Below are 23,246 nucleotides of genomic sequence, written 5' to 3'. Positions count from 1 at the left end.
TGAACAGTTCTAATGTTTTTCTGGAAAATTACTAACACTTTGCATTATTCATAGCACTGCCATTCTGAACAGCAGACACAAAATGGAACATATTGATTCCACTTTTCAGTTTGACAAGACTATCACCGTACTGACAACACCAAGTATTAAAAACCTCCTAAAATTAAAAGGTTCAGAGGCATAAATAATGTTCTTATTTGCATTTTTTCCTTTTTTTCCCCACTTTTTAAATCTTTAGTCGTCTGCTGAAGTTCTTTTCTACAACTATGAAAAACAAAACCATACTTAGCTCCCTACACAGAAACCCAGAATCTCTCAATGCCTTCATCTCAGGTGCTATGGCTTCAAAAAGCTCAGCAAGCAAAAAGATCAAGTATAAAACCATGAAGGTTAATAAATCTGCTATGAAGAGAAAAAAAGTGTAAAATAGGCTTTTTTCCATCTCCTTTCTGTTAATCAAAAACATAATCTCTTTGGATTACATTCTGAAGAATTTTTCTACATTTTTTTCCTTCAGTCATTGATGAACACTTTAGTTTTCTTTTTTCCTTTCAAAGAGAACAGAAAATTAATTTTGAAGAAAATAATAATCTCATTTAACAATCCATCTTCACCATGGAAAGTTTCCTATTTGCCACCAGTTAGTGGATTTTTCCCCAAGAAAAAGGAAATTACTCTTGACAAGCTCAGTTATGAATAGTGGCTGGCTTTGCTTGGATCAGAGTTCATAGGAAAAAGCTGTGTTCAAGGTAACCTGACTAGACTGTGTTTCAGTAATTTACTGAGCAGTAGCCAGTTTTGCTGAAACAATGGCAGTCTGTTTTCCAGAGTCTGGAACAACAATCAATCAGCTTAACACCCATTGTTGGGGTTTTTGGATGGTTTGGTTATGATTTTATGTAAAGCAACTATATTTACAAGGGATAGAGGAGCTTTGAAAAGTCTAGCAAACAAGAAAAGAAAGAAAGCAACACTTAGAATAATAGTAAAAAAAAAAAATGAACACTGCTTTTACTTCAAAGGAGAATTTCACTACCTTGTTACACAGGGAATGTATTTTCTCAGTGGACACAGCAGGTCTGCTGCTTATCCTGAAAGATGGAGTTGCCTTTTCATTCAAGACATGCACCCACCATCCCTGTGATAATTCACAACCATGTAATATCATCAGCAAACTGGTGAGGGACATGTATTTATCAAAAAGGTAATTCGACTTCAAATAGCCATCTTAAGGCAAAAACCAAAAGCACATTTGAAACAGTTGATGCCTGTTTCTTGGGGCTTTTTTTTTCCACATTTATTTCTTTAAATAATGTGGAATTACAAGGAAGACAATAAAAAATTATTTCCTGGCAGCAGTACTCTTCCTTACTTGACTGTTAAGGAAAAAATGGCGAAATGCCCTGAACCCCAGCTCAGTGACAACAAATACAATTTTACAGTTTATCACACTCTCTTCCCTCACATTTTCTCCTGGCAACGGTAACTCACCAAGTTATGAAAAACTGCTTTTATTTTTTCTTTTGAATTTGATTAAAATCCACCACAAAAAGGCTGAAGGAATCAGCTTTCTGGAGGACTTCCTCTGACCATCAGTATCCTTCAGATGTCTGGGGTTATTTCTATTAGGTTTCCAGTTCATTAAGGTGCCACGATGCCTTAGAGCATGTGGCTTGAATCCATCCTTGTTTCAGGGAACAGAAGCCATTAGTCCTTCCATTGCACTGAGCAGCAAAACTTGTCAACTCTTTTGATTGCAGTTGCTTATCTATCTGGCAAAGAAGCCAATCGGTCACCTCATTGTCTGAAGTCCCTCGTCCTTTCACATCTCTTCAGGAAAAGAAGAGAAGGGAGGTCACCTAAAATTAGTCTGGAGCCTCTGTACTGAAACTGTTACTCTAATAGAAGCTACTGGTATGCCGAGATGAAGAGAAGAGAGAAGAGAGAAGAGAGAGAAGAGAGAGAAGAGAGAGAGAAGAGAAGAGAGAAGAGAAGAGAGGAGAGAGAGGAGAGAGAGGAGAGAGAGGAGAGAGAGGAGAGAAGAGAGAAGAGAGAAGAGAGAGAAGAGAGAGAGAAGAGAAGAGAGGAGAGAGAAGAGAGGAGAGAGAAGAGAGGAGAGAGAAGAGAGAAGAGAGAAGAGAGAAGAGAAGAGAGAAGAGAGAGAGAAGAGAGAGAAGAGAGAGAAGAGAGAGAAGAGAGAGAAGAGAGAGAGAAGAGAAGAGAGGAGAGAGAGAAGAGAGAGGAGAGAGAGGAGAGAGAGGAGAGAGAGGAGAGAGAGGAGAGAGAGGAGACAGTGGTAATACCTTCTATGACAAGAGGGAAAATCTGATTTCTGGAATATCTGACACCTGAAGAGCACTCCTGAGGGAAAGCACAGCAGCCACTTGCCAGGCAGGGCCAAGCAACCAGAGAGAACATTACAATCCATCTGCCAAAACAAACCTATGGCATTTGGTTGTTTTTGGAGAAACACAAACACCCATCTCTATGTCATAGGAGCATACTGAAGCAAACAAAGCAAGAATAGACAGACTGCCTGATTTTTAGGCAGACTGTTCCCCAGTTCAGATCTGTTCATTCTGTAATGAGACAAAAACAAAACCTAGATTTGCACCTCTGTCCTTCATCTTCACTGCTGTACTAAGGGTTCTTTCCCTGCTGGGTGGGCTGGCTGGGAAGAACCTCCCACCTCCCCAGTGGGACAAGCAGCCCAGTTGTGTCCCACAGGAGATTCTGGCACCCCATATGTCCCCTGGCTCCAGGGACATGAGCCTTGGTGCTGACCAGAAAGGAGCAAGCGCATGGTGCTCCAGCAGGTCCTCGGGTCCCTGTGAGCTGGGACCAGGATAAGGCACAGGATTTTACTCTGTAGGGTATAATAAACCTTAAAAACTTCAGAATAACTGGAATAAACTAAGTCTTCAGTATATCTGGGCACTGATATCCCTTTTTTCCACAAAATGCCACCTCTGCTTCCATATGGTTTCAACATAAACTACATCAGTCTTAAAAATACAGAATTCACAAGTGTGACCCAGCCATCCTGCAGTCAACAGAAGAGTCCACACCAGCACCAAAAAATTACATGATAGGAAAATATTTTGTTGTCAACAAACACCTAAGGCCCAGGACAGCCTTGGATGCTTGTATAAAGACATGTCTATCCCTCACCACGTCAGCCGTGCACCACGGGTGAGCAGTTCTCCTAAATCTACTGCCCTGCGCTCTCTTTGCCATCTACCACCTCAAAGCTTCAGCTTTGCTGTAGCTGAAGGAAGTTTTAGAGATCAGGATCTCTGCTTATTTCACTTTGCTGGCAGCTCTGACAGCCAGAAAACTTAGGTATAAACCACAAAAAGGAAAGAGGAAGGAGAATGACAGACAAGGAATAAAACGGGCTAATAAATTCAGTTTTATTTTCATGGATTGTCAGTTCCTGCAGGTTTTGACACCTAGGGAGTGAAGTGAGTATCTGACTGCTTGAAATTACAGTATCATGCCACAGCCTGAACACATTCAATATGCTGGCAGTAAGAGGAGGGCTGTCTCTCTCTGCCCTTCTTCTGTCAGGAGGAGTAAAAGGTTCTGCAGTTTCCTTCCCCATCTGACTGCCAATAAAAGAGCTTTCATTTAAGGTGGTTAAAGCATAACACAACAAGGAAGAGGAAACAGGCTCACTCTTAGCAAGGAATGTATTTAGGAGGTTTTATAGGATGGTTTTCTAGGGACACCTACCATGATTCATCAGACAAGTCTTCAAAAAAATTGTTAATTAAGCATAATTTCCAAAAGTCTGACTCCTACTACTAAATACACACACACATATGCATTATTACACCATATTTTTAAGACGGACTATTTGCTGGTCAATGCCCCATCTCTGTTATTTATGCAATGTATAAACTGTAACTTTAAAAATATTGATTTAAAATTTTATACTAACAGAAATTGAAGGCATTCTTTTTTTCTGGATGATAAAACATTCCAGTTCTAAAAACCACTGTATTCCAACTTAAGACAAACAAAATATCAATCAATAATTAGCTTTACTTGAGGACTATTAAACACTTCTTTCAGGTTCATAATGCCCAAAATGCTAGACTATGCACTGAAGATAACATCCGTATCACACACAGATCCTCTTGTTTTCGTTCACCTAAAATAGTTATTTGTCAGCTAATTATCATTGTTAAATCATCCCTTACTGGGAATCATGTAAGTGTTATCTCCTTAGATGTGTCCTCCTGTTACTTTCACATTAACAAAGTACATGAGAACTGAAAATGCAAATACTCAAGGCTTACAAAAATTATCAAACACCTGAAACTCACCCATACTGAGATTACTGTAAATAAAAACAAAGAGACTTTGCATTTCTGAAAAGCATGCACTGAAACAAATGTTTAAACCCACTATTTTAAGGATTTTTACATCTTCTGGTGTCTTTACTATTACAGTGCACAGTGTAAAACTGTGGATGCAGTTCATACTTTAAATGCATTTTTATCTTAGCTTTTAAAGATAAATTTGAGAATAGTCATGACAGTGTTAACAATTAATAGCTTCAGCATCAGTTTGGAACTTACAAAAATTAATTTGATTGGCAGAGATGTAAGACAACAAAGTCTTAGCCACTATGGCATATACCCAAGAACACTCAACTACTTCAAAGTCAAGAAACAACACATTCAGCTGGAGATGTCTATAATTTTAACTATCTTATATAAATCACCTAGTAGTAGAATTCACTTGTAAGCATGTATAAAGTTTGCTTTTGAGTCACCCAGAGAAGAAACCAATTTCAGAAAATCAGTACTGGCTATAAGGAACATTTACTATACACACAGGACCTTTCTCTGGGTGCCCCTGAGGCTCTAGATATGCACTGGTCAGATATATTCTGATGAAGAGGTGCTGCTTTGATAATTAACAGCCCTTGGGGGCTACATAGTTGCACTTTTAAAAACAGATTAGAGTGGAATATTTCAGTTGACAGGGATCTACAAGGATCCTCTGGTCCAACTGCCTGACCTATTCAGGGCTGACCGAAAGTAAAGTGTGTTGTTACGGGCGTTGTCCAAATTGCTCTTAAACGTCCACATGCCTTGAGCATCGACCACCTCTCTAAGAAGCCTGTTACAGTGCTTGACCACTCCCTCTGTGAAGAAATGTTTGCTAAAATATTTCCTTTTTGGATACATATAAACTTATTCACAACAATGACCAGCAAGGACTTCCACAGCTTAATTACATGTTGTCCAAAGTATTGCATCTTTCTATTTTTTACTGGATCCGGCAATTACCCACTCCAGTTGTGACCTTCTATTAGTCTTACACTGAAACAGCCCTCAAGCAATCATCCTTGAGGTCACTTTTTCATGCCTCCTGAAAATCTGCCTTCTTGTATCCTTTCCATTGTTTACTTCTTCCTCTTTTGAAGAGTCTTAACCTTTGTCATTCCTCATCAGGAAATTATTTCATCATCGCTCCTACCCATTTCTGAGGCTTTTCCAGTTCTTTCAATCCCATTTTGGGAATGGGAGGTCACAAATGTCAAATGAAAGTAGTCAAGTGCAGACACACTAGAGATTTATACACAATGAAATTCTCTGTACTGATCTCTATTGCTTTTGGTTTGCCTTTTTTGACTGCTACTGAGGACCAAGTGGATGCTATGATAGAACCAGCCAACACACACAGAAGATCTCACTCCTAATACAGCAAAAGGCTTGTGAGAGTCCATCAGTTTCTAGGTGAAATAAAGATTATCCCCCGCAAACTGTTTTCCCACCTTCCCTGAAGGCAAGGCTGGCTTTAATCCCTGGGCTGCCCAAGAATGTTCCTTTCTGTTCTTGCTCAATCATTCAAAAATATATCTCCCGAAAATATAACACAGACATACCCTCTTCTCTTATACAGTTTACATGGCCTTAGAAAGCTGGTATCAATATATTAGAATCTTTGTCTGTGGTTGGGATTTTCCACTCTACAAACAGTATCTTCCTATAGAGAAGCTAGAGAAAACTAGTTCCACAAGCTACCACAATACATAAAACCCAAAAAAGAACACAAAAGAGAACATCAAGAGCTGTCCTGTATTCACGCTCAGAAAGGCACAAATAAAAAACTTGGCTTAATCACCATAAAAATGAAGATTAATCATTTTAAACTTAATACAGCAAGGTCCTTTAATAAAAGATCGTAAGTTCTTATGTATATAAATGTCCTAAAAAGCACTACCGAGACATAGTATATGGTAAGACTCTGGAATAATGTTACATTTAAATAAGATTGTGGGTACTTAGTGCTTGGACCTCTACTGCTACTGGGTTTCTGGTTTCCTGTGCAGTTCCTTAACATTTGCAACAGCCAGAAATTTTCAGGCCACTACAACACTGCAAGAAAAAAACCCTCACCTTTTTACATTCTGAAGCAACATGTTGTTGTTACCCTGTGTCCTGTCTCCACAAAAAGGAGAATGGCGATACAGAAAGGTATCATTAAAAAAAAAGCGTTGTATAAATCTTATATTTGCTATTAATGTAAGTATGTATTGTGAATTACATGGAAGTTTTTGGTGTTGCAATCTTATCCAATGCTATATTGAGTATTTACTAGGTGCAATTGACTCAGACTACTGAATGAAAACAGATTAGGAAGGCACATTTTTCTTGCTCTTGTATAAATGCATAATGCTGCAATGTTTGGAATGCAAACTCCACAGGGGAATATTAAAAAAATACTGGTTTGTAAATTAAAGTCACTGAAAAGTAAATGTCAGCCATGAAAATATTTCCTTTAATATTATGTTTTATAAGTTGTTTAATCAGTCCCTTCTCCAGCTGAGGTCTAAATTACCATTAACTTTGTGGTTCAATAAATTATTAATACAAAATGGGAGAATCTAAGGGGAAAAATGGTGTTTTAGAGCACACACAATAGATGAAGAGCTGCAAAAATGGGCCAGAAATTTTGCTGTGAAGAGGTAATGCAGTAAAAGGGAACAGCTGGAGACTATTAAAAGCACTCATTAGAGGGAAGAAGCAGTAAACTGTTCTAACTGGGTCAGCTGACAGGTGGCTGTACTTCAGCAGTGCCCTCCCAGCAGCCCTGTCCCAGCCTCAGGGATTGGGGCTACTGTGTGATCCCCAAACCAGATCTACAGCTGCAAAGCTGCACTGCAGCACATCAGTGACCAAATCAAACTGCCCCAGCAGCAGTTTGTAACATAGGCACTAAAATGACTACTGTGTGTCTGGGGGTATGTCAGGGAAAACACAGAGTGCATAAAATGTTTAGCCTCGTAACTACAGCTAGGAACGCAGTAAGTGAAAAATGTTCTTTTTAATTTATATATTCCAATCCCTAGTATCTCGTATGCACTGCACAGACAAAGGCAAATAATTTTAACCTCTGCATGCCTCAGATTTCCAGTCTAAACAATGTTAACAAAGTTATCAGAGCCTCCCCAAAATTTCCCACATTCAATCAACAGACACTTGTAGCCCCTCAACAGGAAAATCAGAGTCATGAACCCTCTATGGCCTCACTGCACCAATCTGAGGGCAGGCAACTCTCTCCCTGCTTTTTTTTTTTTTTTTACAGAGATATACACGAGAGTGACAGTCAGAAGATGAAGGCATGGGCTCCCTACCATGGTCTCTCCTGGAGGCCACGTCTCTGGCAACTGAAAAGCTTCAAGAAACTTATCTAAAGTCATGCAGGAGAAAGCTCAGCGATGACAACTGATAGCAACTACTGATGACAATTCATAATATAATTACCCACGGTATTATGCAGATAAACACAGGAAATAAGATAGCCAGCTGCTGTCCAAAAACCAGTGAAATTGGTAAAACAGTATTTTTTCTTGTAGATAGAAATTTGAGGATATAAATAATAAAACTGGTTAAATATATTTAGTGAATATTCTTATATTAATGAAAACCATGGAAGTCATAAAAAGAAATTCTCAAGATTCAGGAATAAAAAAAATTGTTCTGTGGAGTTTACCCATTCAGCTTTCTCTATAATTTTGTTTGAAGTTTATGAAATAACCTAAACAACATTAGTTTAAATATTTAGCCATAAAAGGTAACGTTGCAAAAGGAACGTTTTTTTTTCCCTATTATAAGAAATTTGGTGTGCAAGTTCCCTGACAGTGCTTGAATTTTACTTCCCTCCTTTGCAGTAATCCTAATACACTTTTAATAATTACTTTAACGTTTCATTTAAAAGACAAAAGGACAGATGCTCCTTTATGGGATCCCTTGCATGAGTAATCTTTAACATAAATGAGGCTGAATATTGTTAGAATATTTTTAATTTTTACTGAAAAAAGCTTATTTATTTTCAGAGATGAAGTTGATAAGACTATGCAGAGCCACACAGAGATGCCGTGCAAACTTAATTGATAATTATAAGGAAAATCTGAAACATTCTATAGGAAGGTGACAAGTTATTATCTTACTGAATGATTTTTTAAATTCAAAGTGTCTGATTTCTGATATATTAGCTCAGAGATCTTTTACTGGAGTGAGGTAGGAGCCATGATATTCATGAGCCTAACAGAGATCAGAATCCCACGTAACCAGATTTCCTGTAATTCAGGCAACAACATGCTGCTTCACACACTCATTCAGCCTTAGTGGTCTTAGATCAAAGTTTTACCAAGTATTAAGAAAAGATGAAAACCCTATACATGCCTTTTTTATATTTGATGTCTCACGCTGAAGTTGTAATAAATACTAGATAATGACAAACAAGCCTTCTGGAAGGAACAATTTTAATATAAACCTTTAAAATATTAATGGTAGTCCCTCTTCATCAGGGGTGCTTCCTACCTTCTGCACTTCCACAAGCCCTGAACTAAATCGCATCTCATGCGTATTTTTCTTTTGCTTGGTACCTGCAGCACTCACAGCTGCACTAAAAAGGGTTTCCTTGCTTTATTGAAGGGCATTTACTCTAAGAACTCTAGTTCAACCTGAAACACATTCACTACAATGAATGTAATTTAACTTCTGTGAATTTATCTCATCTTACAGGACCATAATGTAGGACTGACAGTCACATCAGTGTGCTTGAGACTCAACTCAAGGTGCTTGCCATTAATTACCTCTCTGCCATACCCCACAATACCACGCTGCCACTATTTATTTTGGAGAAGCTTGGAAGTGATTTCTTCAGGTGACTAACAGTAGCTCGCTCCAGCAGAGAAAATGCCAGGTCAGGGCAAGGAGCTGGTGGATCTGGGTAAAAAGTCTCACACTGCAGCAGGTGCCTCTACCACATCCGACTCATGAATAAAAGGCTTGTTTTCTATCCCGACTTTCAGTTGAATTTTGGTAAACACAGACATTTACCAAAACGTTTAGAACAATTTATTTGACTCCTGAATGAATGGCTGCATTTCCTGGAACAGAGTCAAAGCCTGAAGCTGTATTCTGAGAAAATTTCAAATGATCAGTGAACGGTGGAAATTTCTGTCTCCATTTCTGACCTTTGCAATGTCAGCAGTTCAGATTTTCAATGTTAAAAAACCAGCATGCAAGGTACTACCAGACTTCAAGATAGTTTGGGCTTTTTCAACTCCCTTTTTTTCTTAAGGATCAGAACTGAGGGGAGGGAAATCCTTCCATCAAGGGCATCACAACCTGGTGTTCATCAGACACAAAACCTGATCTTTAAATGCTTTTCCTCCCTTAAGAGCCTGCTTTCTAGAGCAGCTGAGCTCCCACACATTCACACTGCAGTTTGAGGGAATATGGATGTTGCCCTCAGCTTTTCAAGGGCAAAGGCTAGTACTGGCAGCTGTTGATGAAGATGCCAGGATAGCCTGGAAATGTTCCCAGTTGCTCACACAACCTTCCAAGAGATAGGACGCCAAGAACGTCATGGTTGATAAAAGCACAATCAGTTTCTAAGGCTCAGTTTCCAAAGATACACACCTTTTGCCTGCAAACCCGTCTCTTCTGGTAAAACAGAGAAGTTATATTTACAGTTTCTCCAGTCCATTTTTCGGTAAGCCTGTAACTGCTGTCAACACAAGGCTTCTCAAATACTCCAGCAATGAGCCCAGTGTCATGGATCAATCCATGGATCAATCAGCAGTTATGTATTTTCCTAGCTGTTCATCTGAGGCATGATGGAAGAAGAAAAGTAAAAGCTCATATCCTCCCCCTGCCTTCATGTATCTGCTCATGGTCAGGCACACCTCACTCCAAACAACTTATGTTTGATATTGTGATCAATGTTGAAACTATTTAATATGCTAAATCTAAGATTATACTTAAATAGGCCCCCATAAAAAAGAGTAATATTTCATGGTGAGTTTTGCATTTAAAAAAATATTAGGAAGAACTGCAAAAGTTATGAGACCTGCAATTAGGCCAGCCATCCGTCCTGTGCTAAAATGGCATACTGGCTCAGGCTCAGAGGTAAAATCAGCTGCTTACTTTCCTCACAGCTAGATCAGACAATCCATTTTGCAGATTTCTGAAGCTATGATTCCAAAATCTCTAATACCTGAATTTTAAGAAATATGCAAGCAGATTTTCTTGAACCGCTGAGGAAAAGATTAAAATGCGGGCATGCAATATATGATGTGGTTGGATGGCTCAAGCATTACAAATGCTGAACATTCAGAATGCATGGCTTTCATGAAAATTAATTTCACTGGCAAGAGCTCTATATGTTACTGTCACTCTCTCTGAGGAGTGCAAGTGACTGCCAAAGTCTGCCAAGGAGGGATGGAAAACAGGTTCCAGAAACACTTCCAGGATTCTAACACTGACTTACCAACAGAGAAAATCAAAATGAAAATGCAAAAATAGTTTTTATTAAGGATGCTAATGGTGCCTCAGATCATCAAACTGCCTTTTGAACAAAATGATAACTGACCTCAGTCAGACACTTTTTATTTCTTTTTCATTATAGCTTTTGTACTGATCTGTGTAGGCATTGATATCTGCATATGCATATAAATAATTACCTTCTTGAGGAACATACCAATGCCAGTGAAAATGCAAGGTAATTTCTATTAGTTTTTAAACCAACACACCATGAATTCGATCTATTTGTTTCAGTTCTGCTTGAAGTACAATTTCACTGGCTATACATATCATAAGGTGCACAGTCAGTACTGAAATAGTACCAGGTTTTACAGAGTCAGTCGTAAGAGGTGCCAATCACTGCATTTCAAATGAGAAGGCGCTCAAAATAAAGTACAGACTCTACCACTCACTTTTAACATTTCCAAAAAAGAAAATGTAGCCGGGTTAAAAAATAAAGTTGTAGTAAAAACCCCCACCCCTCATTAATTTCCTCAACCCTCTTGTCCCATTCAGAGATGATGAAGCAGAAATCCATGCACACACTACATGCAAAGTCTTCTAACTCTGCACACCAGGAGGTCAAGACCCACTCAGCTAACATAGGGACCTCTTTGGGGTCTCTATCCATATAGCAAGTAAGATACCTTTCGCAGTTCATATCTGTATAGCAGATGACATTAAATTTAAGGCTATTAGACAGTTACACTGATACCTCCCCCTTCAATTACTCATAATTTATAAGCTTGTCTGTTCACAGGGCTCTGCATGACAAACAACAGAAGTAAAGACAAAAGAAATCATAACAGTCCTGTAACACGTAAAAAAACCCAGCCCTCCTTGGATTCATCTAACTTCAGCTAGGGCTGAAAGATGTTGTGTGGCAGCTGTTCAGAGCTGTGTTCTCTAGGCTCATCACATATCTTGTACTCTACTGCCTCTTCAAAACATCACAAAAACACCCTCTCTTTCTCCTCCAAAAGCCACAGACATCTCCTGTTTTGACATTGTCTGGCCTGCAACATCTCATAGCAGACCATCAAGCTGTCCTGTCACTGCTGTTTCACTGACCCCTCTGCAGGTTCAAGTATGGCTGAAGGCTGAGTCCAATCAAACTGGATCTCCATCAGAGAGAGGGCAAGAAGCAATTCCCCCATTTTGCTTTTTTTGAGAGGTGTCAGTGTACATGCAAAGAGATCAATATAAAACAAACCAATCACCTCCCTAGTTTCCGTGTTTCTTATTTAGCATTCATTGAACACCCACTGCCACAGGACCTTGGTATGCAACAAAAGCTGGCAGGTGCTCAGTAGTCGTACAAATTTAAAACTTATTATGAATAGCTTATTCAGCATTACTTCCATAATCTTAACCCAAAAAAGACAAAAGACGACAAAACCAAAGCAAGAACTGAGATTAGAGCCCTGGTATTAAGAACATTACAAACAACTTAGAGACTTGAGCTCACTGAATTGCTCTGTTTCTCAATTTTCCTCTGAGGCTGCACAGTTACAGACATAGTCTGAACCTAAAAATCTGTGTGAATATTCACAGTGATAAATATAGGCAGAATTATTATATTACTATACAGTGCAAATCCAACTCAGTGGAAGGACCATAATTCAACGGTGGCAATCTGGAACTTGCTGTCAGCTTATTCAAGATCAAACTGAATTCATTGGCAACACTCCACACAGTAAAGCTGAGCAAACTAAGGACCAGGCAAGAATGACAGAGGAAAAACAAGATGGAAGATGCATCTGTCTCCCACGATTCAAGCATCCAGTTTGAACAGCTTTACATAACAATGAGGGGAAATTGGTAATTGAAACCTTTAATTTGAACATACCAGGTATCTTTCCTCCTGCCTCATGCTGGGGGTACGGATCATGTGATTCTGTTCTCCTCTCCAGTCTCCAAAACGTCGAAAAAAATAATTGGATAGGAATCGGTTGACAGGATCTCTAATAATATTGATGTAGACCGGCTGGTCTCCTCCAAACCTGGTGGGAAGAAAAATAGGTGAATCTCATCACAAGGTTTCACACAGACACGTATCTATTATCTCTCATCTGAATGCTTTCAAATTACTTCCTACAGAAATTCAAAGCTTTTACAAGGTAAGGAGTGAAACTGAGAATCTTACAACTAGTTTCTAAACCTTTGTAAATGCATGTAAGATCTCTTTAGGGTGAACAGTAAATATGGAATCACATTAAGCTATATGCGTACTACAAACATTTTGGTCAAAAACCTTTTTTTATACTGTATCAACAGTTTTGCTTCTTGAGTTCTCTCCTTGCTCATTTCAGATGAAGAACCTTCTGCAGATGAATCAAAGAATGATCATTTCTGCTTCTCAACACACTTTCCATCTGGGCAGTCATGTCAGAGCAAGCACCACCCAACAGTAACTGTTGTAAGGCAGCCCTGGATCACCTCTGCCTGCACAGTAAGTGTAGTAATGTGCAAAGGATTTTCAGCTTACTTTGAAAGCTTTTTTCCAAAAGCTTCCTCTGGATGAACTGACAGATATGCATGGTATTTCCAACTTTCTATTTGCTGGAACTTATGCAGATCCTTGTCCCCTCACCCCCAGCCTGCACCACTGGCTGGATTTGAGGTTATTTCATGGTTATGCAATACCTTATCCCTGTACTGCACTTCATGATTTTTTTTTTTTTTTTAAAGTCAGTACGAAAACTCTTGCTTCAAGAAAGAAATTAAGTACCAATCTCAAGTACATGCAAGTTCAAGGAAAAGGAAAGGGTAAAACCAGCTGTGACCAGGCTTGCACATAAGCAAAATATGGCATAGGTACCTGCAACTTAAGAGATGAGAAGATAAACCAGAGCAACTTTATCACCTTTACTTTACCCTCTTGTACGTCTCCTCCCAGTGCTTAATGACAGTTCAATAGGTGAGATAACAAAAGATGAAAGGAGGAAAAAAGAAGCTTGGGTAGGTTTCTGATTACACTGTATTTTCAGAATGTTAAAATATTGACCACATATTTTAGATCAACACACAGCATCAGGAGAGCAAGCCTAACTGGAAGAAAAAACAGGAAGCTGCTTACACTGTTCCACGGTCAAAATGAAAAAACTGGCCTTCATGGAACAGACTTATGGACTACAAATTCTGTGAGACAAAGAATAAAATAAAACCTTCCTGGATTGAGAAGTTTGTAGGATAAATTCAACTTGGAATTTTCCTTATCTAAGAACATGGATTATGCTTCTCCCTTCTGTTTCCCCAATTGAGGTGAAAAATTCTCACTTAAGCACTAGCTTATGCTTTATTTTTGGGAGCTTGAGGACATAGCCATATTAAAGTATTTAAATGCTATTCTGATGATTTTCTGAGTCACAATTTATATAATTTCTTCTAAAATGTAAAATACTAGATTAAGAGAGAGAAAACTGAAGACACTCTTTAAATTAAAAAACTCTTCTCAGTTTCTCCTCATTTTTTGAGTCAATGAATAATTGAATTTGTATAATAAAAGACCAGGGCTCCTCCTAAATATTACAGAGGCAGCAAAATTGTTTAAAATTATGGATTCTAGTAAAAGACGAGAAAAATCTCAGAGAGTTTAAACCTGATTTTCATTCTGCATGATTCCCCAGACCCCTAAATACAGTCTGCAAAGGCTTGTCTCATGATTAACTATGCGTATCAGTAATTTCATTGACCTCAGTGTTGCAGGATCACTGCCATAATTTGAAAATGCACAGACAGCATAAAATTTTAAAACAATCGAATTAAAAAGGCAGATGCTCCTTGCTTCCTGATTAGTGCACAACCCAATTCGGACATGGACGTGCAAGTGAAATATCCTGAATTTAGTATCCTGAATTCTTCTCTAAGCTTATCTTTGCTGCTTTTTATCTTTATACAGAAATAAAACCTACATTTAAAAAAAAAGGCATTTCTGCAAATACCACAGGACAGTGTGGGTATAATGCTTTGACAGTATTTACTCAAACAGAAAGCTTTGAGTGGATGCCTTGGCCTGGTAGTTTTGAAGTAAACTTTTCAAGTGAAATTACTGGAAAGAATAGATTGCATCTAAATTACTGAATACATTATCTTCCTGCTGCTTGATGCAGATAGCAATAATCGAAAGACAGAAGGGAGTGGAGGAGAGCAAAGAAAAGGGGAAGCAATAGAGACAGTAAGAAGGGATGACAGCAGCAAGTTGCCTTAAGACAAAGACGAAAAGATCACAAGATTCATAGAAGCAAGAGAGCAGGGATGTCCTGCTCCGGGTTTTGTAGAGGATGTTAAACCTAAATGCTCATCAGAAGAGTGAAAAATCCAAACCAGACAGGTATTAGCTGCCTTGATAGAAAATTTCAATACATATTCTCTTTTCTGAAGTGAAAGGAGGGGTGAGATTGCATAACTGACTCATCAAAGTCCCAGAGCCCATCCTTTTGCTGGTAAGGTCATGTCTCTGAACACCAGAACAGTAAATTCAGGACCAAAAGCCTGGAGAAAGGAGGCTCACATAAGCTCATTCATCCCAAGAGGACAGCTGAGATGGGAGGTCACTCTTTCACAAATGCTACAGAGGAACTTCCCTTTCCGAAACAGAGAACTGTGTGTGCTTCCCACCTCCCCAAACACAGGACAGCTCGAATTTCTGATTTTCTGCACTATGTAACCGGTTGCTATACACCCAGCTGTGGGTTGCTCTACCAGGGAACAAGCAAGGAATTATTAGAAAAATCGAGTCTGTTCTGGTCCTTATTCAAATGTGCATTTTTTTTTTTAAAACATGGTTTATAATACTTTAGATTTCAACCATTTGTTTCTATGGACTCTACTCAGAGTCTTTTATGGAAGCTAAGCAGCACTCACATAGCATAAAAAATCCTAACAGTTTAAAAAAAAAAATCAATTACCTTAAGCTATTTGGAGAAGAAAAGGGCAAATCAATGCTCCATTTGTTCAAGTATGTTCTGCATATTTTTAGATACCTATCAATCACAACATACTAAATGCTCTCCCGGGTGAAACTTTTCAGATTAACAACACCCACATGAAAGTGCTCTTGCAAAAAAAATAGGTATGTGCCCTCATTATACATCACATCACCTTATTTGCACTCAAACACCTATTGTGAAGGATTCAAAATGGGACACGTATTTTCTAGGCTTGAGCACCAGGCTTGCCTTCTCTGAGTGGGATCATGATTGGATCCCACATGATGAAGTTGCACAAATATTCTCATGCCCAGCAGCCCATCAGTGCAACTGGGAAGAGTGGGTCAGGACACCACCACACCAGTGGATACACCAATTCCCTTTTTTTCTTCCTGTACTTAATGTCTCCTGATTTGTTTTATATATACTAGTAAATCCCATTAGTTTTAACTGATCTGTTGTTGAAGGTATATTTTTGGAGTCCTCATAAAAAAAAATTATTTGCAGGCTTCAATCAATGATACTTAGCTTCATTAATAATATATTCCCCGATGTCTTTTTTAATAAAAGCAAAATAAAATAAAGCCTAAGAAGTATGTGAGCTTGCCCCTTCACACTTCTGATTAATTCCAATTTTATTATTTACATGAGCAAAATCTTTATTTAAAACCATTTACAAACCACTTGCAAGTTAGGGGGAAAAAATCAATCAAAGTGATTTGCTGGGCTTTAAAAAATGGAGGCTCTCTTAGCTCCTATTATTTTTCATCTCACTTCAGGAGGCTGCTGCCTTTGCATTTAATACAAAACTCTACAAACAAGGAGAAGATGGTTTCTTCATCCTTGCAGGCAAAGCAGGAAAAATCAAGGAAAAGATGACTCCCAACCTGTTCTCTGTAAGAGCTTTGTCTGCCTCTTACTCTTTTAACATACACTGTTTCTCCTTAAACAAAAAGGGTGCTTGCTAGAAATTCAGTATAATGGAAGCAAACAAGAACCAACAGCCACCTAACATCAATAGGGACAGGCATATTGTGTCCTTCTTATAAAGGAAGCACAATTTCCTTTTACAGTGCCATACAACTGAGAATCACACACTTAGAGTACAACTGCCCAGCAATCTTTACTCATCAACTATGTCAGAGGTCAATTACCTGCCCTGCGGCATAGCTTCATGGGGAGGTCATGTAAAAGCTCTAACATAGAACTTACACCTTTTTAGGACTTAAATAAGATGCAGTTACTTCAACATTTATCTTCTGAAAAAGGTATTTTGAAATGAAGTTTTCATAACATCTTGCATTAGCATGAACTTGTGGCAAAGCAATCCTCTGCACATAAGGCACCGGGGACTTCTGGGATGCTCCAATGATCCTCCTCAAGGATGAGCTGCAAATAGGAGTGGGCTGAGGTACTGCCTGCCTGGGACTACATGGTATTGCCAGCCTCTCTAATCAAGGAGTTTGTTTATCTTCTAACTTTTGTCTGTAGTGCCTCTCTTGTAGCCTTCATCCTTATGTTGTGGTCATGTTTTCAACCTTTTCTTTAGAATCAGGAGTGTTGATATAGGGCATTTCTCTACTGATACACCTATGTCACCTATACTGTTATTTCAGTCATAATAGTACTGGCATAGCTGAATTGGACTCTACAGAGCTATATAGCTATACAGGACTATACAGAACAAGGACTATATAGAGTCTTCAGTTAAAAACTTTGGCTTCATGAAGCCTTTTTCCTTTCTTGCAGAGTACTAGCTAGACTGCCTCTCCACAGCAAGCTGAACTAAATGTTATGCCAGTCTGCTTTTTTGTTATTGCTCTCTAGTTTATCCCAGACACAAAACAAGCAATACAGCAAGGTGATGTAATTATTATCCCCGGAAGCATTCAAAAACATGTAGATGCATCACTCAGGAACACGGTTTAGTGGTGGACTTGGCAGTGTAGGTTAACAGTTGGACTTGATGACCTTAGAAGTCTTTTCCAACCTTAATGGATCTATATTCTATGAAATAAGTATTTTCATTTCAAAACTGCATCTATGCCTGGCCTGGCCTTCAATAGGAGGTGTGTGCAGGGATACAACATGCCCAGTGGTACAAGGCTAACAGTAAAATAGTGCACACTTGCAACACCCCTCATCAATCACCCTTTCTGGACCTGGTATTTCAATAGTAGAAATTTCAGCTTCTGAAGTGATGTGTCTGGGTCATGTCATTGTAAAATTACAACAGAGTCCTCTAGGAACTGTTTAGTAAGCTGGCTCAGACCAGTGAATGGCTAAAAGATAACACTGTAAAGCCTTGTATTTCTCTATTTCACTATCCTGTAAATCTACCAGAATATTTTAGGCTGTATTTTGTCAGTCATTCATGCATGCTAAACAATGTGGTCTTTTTTTTTTACCCTATACTTTTCATTCTCCTGAGGATATCAAAGTAGTTTAATATATAAATTCACAATGAACAGCACCAACATGGGTAAGTATCCTGCGTGGGTCCCAAACAAGGGAAATACTAATTATGCTTTCATTTATGTAATGCAAAGTTATAGCTGGAAACAAGTAAGAGAGTAAACACTAACTCTCCACAAAAGACTATCAGCAGCTAAACTCTGCATTAATTAAAATCACCTAATTCCAGATACCCTGTATTTAAGACTTTCTTCCAAAGGTCTGGCCCAGGATCTCTCTGGACCTCTGATTAATGTTGCACTGTAATTCAGAGATGCAAATGCTGCACATTATATAGGAGAACAGAAAAACTAATTAAAAAGTATTACAATGAATTTCCTGCAAATAGTAGAATAGCTGATGCAGCTCTTTGGAAAGTATTAAATCAACAAACACGACAGATAGAAGAGATGTATTTTCAAAATTGAATGGGACCACAGATTTGGCTGAGATCGTTACATTTGCATAAAATCTTGGGACTTGACTTCTTAGGAAAGTTATTATGCAAAGGATGCTGCAATGCACTCAGCACTGCATATTCAGCTTCCTGTACGAATATATTTATCAAGGGCAGTATGGGTGACTCCAGCTGTCCTGTGGAAATGGTTGTTCCAGAGAGCAACTCAATGTTAGGAGTGTCCATATGGAAACTGACATACAGTAAACTGTGTATAACAAAAGAATAACTCATTGTGACTTGGCAGTATATATCATGTATACAATCTATAGAATTTAAAAATCAACGTAAGTGAAACTTATAACATGGCTGCCCTGTCACAGATGTGAAATTGTCCCATCAAAGAGGGATTGTGGACATCACTCTGCTTGAGGCTCTGAATCTACACAGTTTAACATGACAATATGTGATTCAGAAGATAGGAGAAAACGGTTAATATTTTCAGAAAACAAAGCTGCAAAAGGAGAGAATAATGAAGGAAGTGGTTTGCTGGTGAAGAGCCACTTTAGCCATCAGGCAAGAAAGACATCAGATATTTTGCACCGTAGTATGGCAAATGAAACCCAAAGCATCTAGAACCTGAAGCAGAGCATATTCACAGGGAAGGAGTAGTTCTGGCAAGGACATGCATACTTCCACATACTATCAGAAGCGTGGGAGACCTTACAGGCCAGAATAATCCTAGTTTCCCTTTTTCTGAGAAGCAGGACAAGAGAGGAGCAAAGACCTGACATAGCACTCATGTGACCATTCACCGAGTCCGTTTTCAGCAAAACATGAACAAAGTGCAACGCAGCATCACAAGAATGATGAAAAAAATAAAAAGCCTTCAGCTTGAAAAGAGAATGAGAAGGAAAAAACACAGAGAAGGCTGAGAGTTGACTGCACGACAGTGTGCAAGAAATTACACATGAAAGTCTACACAGGAAAAATTTGATGAGTTTTTACATAGCAAACAAATGCACTGTGAGATCCAAGGAAAAGGAGTCAATTGGACTTCTCAGAAAAATTAGGAGGAAAAATAACTCATAATTTACTATCTGAGAGAACAATTCACTATTGAAAGAACTTATCAAGTGCAGCGGATTCTCCACTACTGGTGATTTAGAATCAAGACTTCCATTTCCTTCCTGAAAGATGAAAGTTTTAGGTTTAAACCTATTTATCAAGGGTAAAAAAGACTCAAAATGACTGGGAACTGTCACCATCCATCTTTTTGCCTGAAGGCAGGATCAGCTATTCAAATGCCACTACCAGCTTCAAAATCCTGAAGTATAATCTATTCTGTTGCTTTGCTGTCCTTGTTTAAACCTCTTCCTAAATATCTGATCTAGAACTCGATACAGTTCAAGTCCACCACTTGTGTTATCATTACTGATTAAGAGCAGCACAGTTCCTTTATCTCTGCAGAACCTTTTAAATAAAAAAGTCAGAATTGTTATGACAGTCCCCTCTTATTTGTTTTTATTTTCCTGTGATTTTAGGTAAATTTTTAAAATCTCTGATCATTCTTCTTGTTTTCTTTTGGACTCCTCTGGACTAATCGTCATCCTTTTTAAATTAAGTTACTCCCAAACTGGTAATCTGCAGTGTGAATGTGAGCATGGAAGCTAAACAACAGTAAAAACAGGATAATTCAGGAGTTATGTTTAATCCCACCTTCAGTAACTAGATTTCAAGCAACAATCTCTATTCTGAGACTATCATGTTACCAGCTGAATGAAAGATAAAAAGTCCATTATGCAAAGAACACAGGAAAACTAGGGAAATAAATTCTAAATTAAATAATCCTAAAATGTGTGGAAAAACTCACCATAAAGCAATGCTTTAAAAAAAAAACAAACACCAAAAACCAAAACAACAAAATACCCTGCTTAGATCATACAAAGGTCAAACTGCACATTAGATTTGTGCTTAGCCTTCCATCAAGTCACAGTTAAAAATCATCATTACACACTCACATAATTTAAAAAATGTAGTATAAAAAGGAAAAAAAAAGATGTAGGAGGGATTACAGCACCATGTGGCCATTCATGAAATGTGTACTTTACAAGGCAGACCTCACATGATGGTAGAAAGTGTTTCACGATGTGTTAGCAAAAAGTACAGATTATAACGAACACACATAAAGACACAGTGTTAATGCCATGCACATGAGTTTAGATGACAGTTCCCTACTTTTAAGAGCTTACCCAGAGGATAACTTTTTTTTCCTTTGGTTACTAGACTTTTAATGACATTTTCCTAAGTGTGCATGTTTTGGGTGGTGGTGTTTTTTTTTTTTCTTTTTTTTGTTTTGTTTTTTTTTACGGAGAAAAAAATCCCACAACATAAAACTACTTCAGTAGATAATCTTAGGCTGCAATCATTGTTTCAAGATGTTGATTCAAGGAGGCATTCAAAGAGCCCAACCCCTCCCACAGCTGAGCTGTATAGAGTCAGTGCAAGCTGACTCAACTATTGCTCTTTGTACAAAGTATACCTGAGTTTGCATTCAAAGGGTCATGGACATTCAGCATCTTATTATGCCAGCTCCACACATCTGCTCAGCACACTCTTTTCAAATGCTAGTGAAGCATGGTTGACATATAATAGGCAGGTTCTGTAAAACATGAACATGCTGTGTGGCCTTACTTGCTCCAGAGAAAAGAAGAAACAATAATTCTCAAATTACTAAAAGATCTGAGTGTTGCGACAAAAATCTCATGATTCCGTCTTAAGACAATGAAAATGGCGTCACAGAATCCCTCTGGTTTTACAGACCTCCAGTCAGTCTATAAAAAAAAAGTGAAATTCTATTTCCAAATCAATGGACCAAAGATCTACATACGTAGGTTAAGTCATTGCAAAGCAAGATGTTTATTGGCCAAAAAAAAATTGTAAATGTGTCATCCAAACCTTCCAAATGATCAACAAGCTAACATGCAAACATTCCAAACACAAGCTGCCAGCACAGAGTGTGCTTCAGCTTTCAAGCACGCAGCTTATTCACATAACAAAGTTAATTTACCAAGATTTACCTCCTTTTTGTTTGTTAGCTATAGATACATTTTGCAAGAACAAGAGAATGGTGTAACATCAAAGTGCTGTGTTAAAATGTAATTTTTGGAGCTGCTTCTGCATGAGAAAAAACACAGAACCAATGACTAACAAAAAAATCCCAGCAACATTCAAAAATCAAGTTTAGTTTTGGGCTTATCCAGACTGAATTTCTCCTTGTTCATTGCTGCCTTCATACAACATGTGACTTATTGCTACCCAGTCAGAATTCAGGTCAGAGTTGAAGGAAAATGGCCAAGCTGACCAGCACTGCTGCATGTGACACTGTCTGCTGCTACAGCAACTCACTTTATGAATTTTTATTAGTTAGTGTTGGCCATTGTATCTGTGCAAAAAAGTAATAAAAACAAAATTTCAGTAATGCTGATACAGACTGTCTATGAAAAAAGGCTTTTTTCAAGAAAAACAAGAACTTTACACATGAACTCTGCTAATGAAAACCAGAAAACTGGAAATATTTCTTATGTTGATTCTAGGGACTAAAGGCAAGCTCCTTCCCAGGCAGAAGACCCAACAGATCTTTCCTCCCCACAACCTGTCTCCACACACCTCTCACACTGAGCAAGAAGGACACAACAGAGCTGGGGCTGGCATCCAAGCAGGGCACAGGGAGGTGACTGCTGGCTGTGGCCCAGCAGAAAGTCCCCCAGCTCTGTTTTGCATGGCTTTCCTTTCAGCAGATGTACCTGCAGCAGTGTGGTTGTCTCAGTCTTCTACTGACCTTCTCAATGTGGTTTGAAAGTGGCCAACATGCTCAGAAATTATTTAGGAACTGGGGAGGGGATGGAAAGACAGGCAGAACACCTGGAACTGCCGCATGGCTCTCATTTCTTTAGAAACTTACGCCAAAAGTGAAGTGTTGTCCCCTCCCCTCAAGCACATGCACATATATGCCAAATACACACCCTAGATATTAAACTGCAGCTGAAAGGAAGAAGGCAGCAGCCTGACAGCGCAGAAAGGATGACTCCTGACATAGCAGTGCTGAATGATAATTCATCCCGGCTCCGAACAAATAAGATACACTGAACTGAATTATAAGGGCTAATTAAACTGTAAAATTAAATAGTCAGTGCTTTATCTCTGCATCTCCTTAGCACATCATAGGAAATTTTAAAGGGGCTAATTCTTCAGTGGCCTATAGCTACTGCAGAAAGTAAAGAATTCACAGCTCCAGTGAGACATGAAAAAGCCTGTTTCACTTTCTGGGTGGTCATTTTAATGCTTCTCCCTCCTCTGACTTCACCCTGACCTGATCAGCCAGCTTTTAAACAAGAAAAGCTCCCCAGTCACTGACAGAGGCATGTCATTAGGTTTTACACACTCGGCTGCAACACTCACTTACCCCAACACAGGGTATGTGTGTTGATATGACCAATGACCAAGCTTCCTGCTCTGCCTTAACTGGGGTCTGTAAGTGCACGCTCGGAAGGTAAGAGTTTGATGTTGGAGAGAGACATGCTGCCTTCCCGTGACCAAAGCAGGAGTTGTGCAATTCGCCACATCCCTGAC

General features: G+C 38.7%; 1 protein-coding gene across 1 annotated transcript in view; it reads right to left on the bottom strand.

Annotated features, from left to right (window-relative positions):
- Positions 1–23,246, bottom strand: part of UST (uronyl 2-sulfotransferase) — a 156,188-nt gene that overhangs the window by 55,929 nt on the left and 77,013 nt on the right. The window contains exon 5 of the mRNA XM_017736401.1: positions 12,682–12,835. Coding sequence (XP_017591890.1) covers positions 12,682–12,835 — 154 coding nt within the window. The remainder of the gene's footprint in view (positions 1–12,681; positions 12,836–23,246) is intronic.

Source organism: Corvus brachyrhynchos, unplaced genomic scaffold (assembly GCF_000691975.1).
Source record: "Corvus brachyrhynchos isolate BGI_N302 unplaced genomic scaffold, ASM69197v1 scaffold595, whole genome shotgun sequence".
Lineage (NCBI taxonomy): Eukaryota > Metazoa > Chordata > Aves > Passeriformes > Corvidae > Corvus > Corvus brachyrhynchos.
Note: the sequence above shows the minus strand (reverse complement) of the source record. Positions and strands in the feature narration are given on the sequence as shown.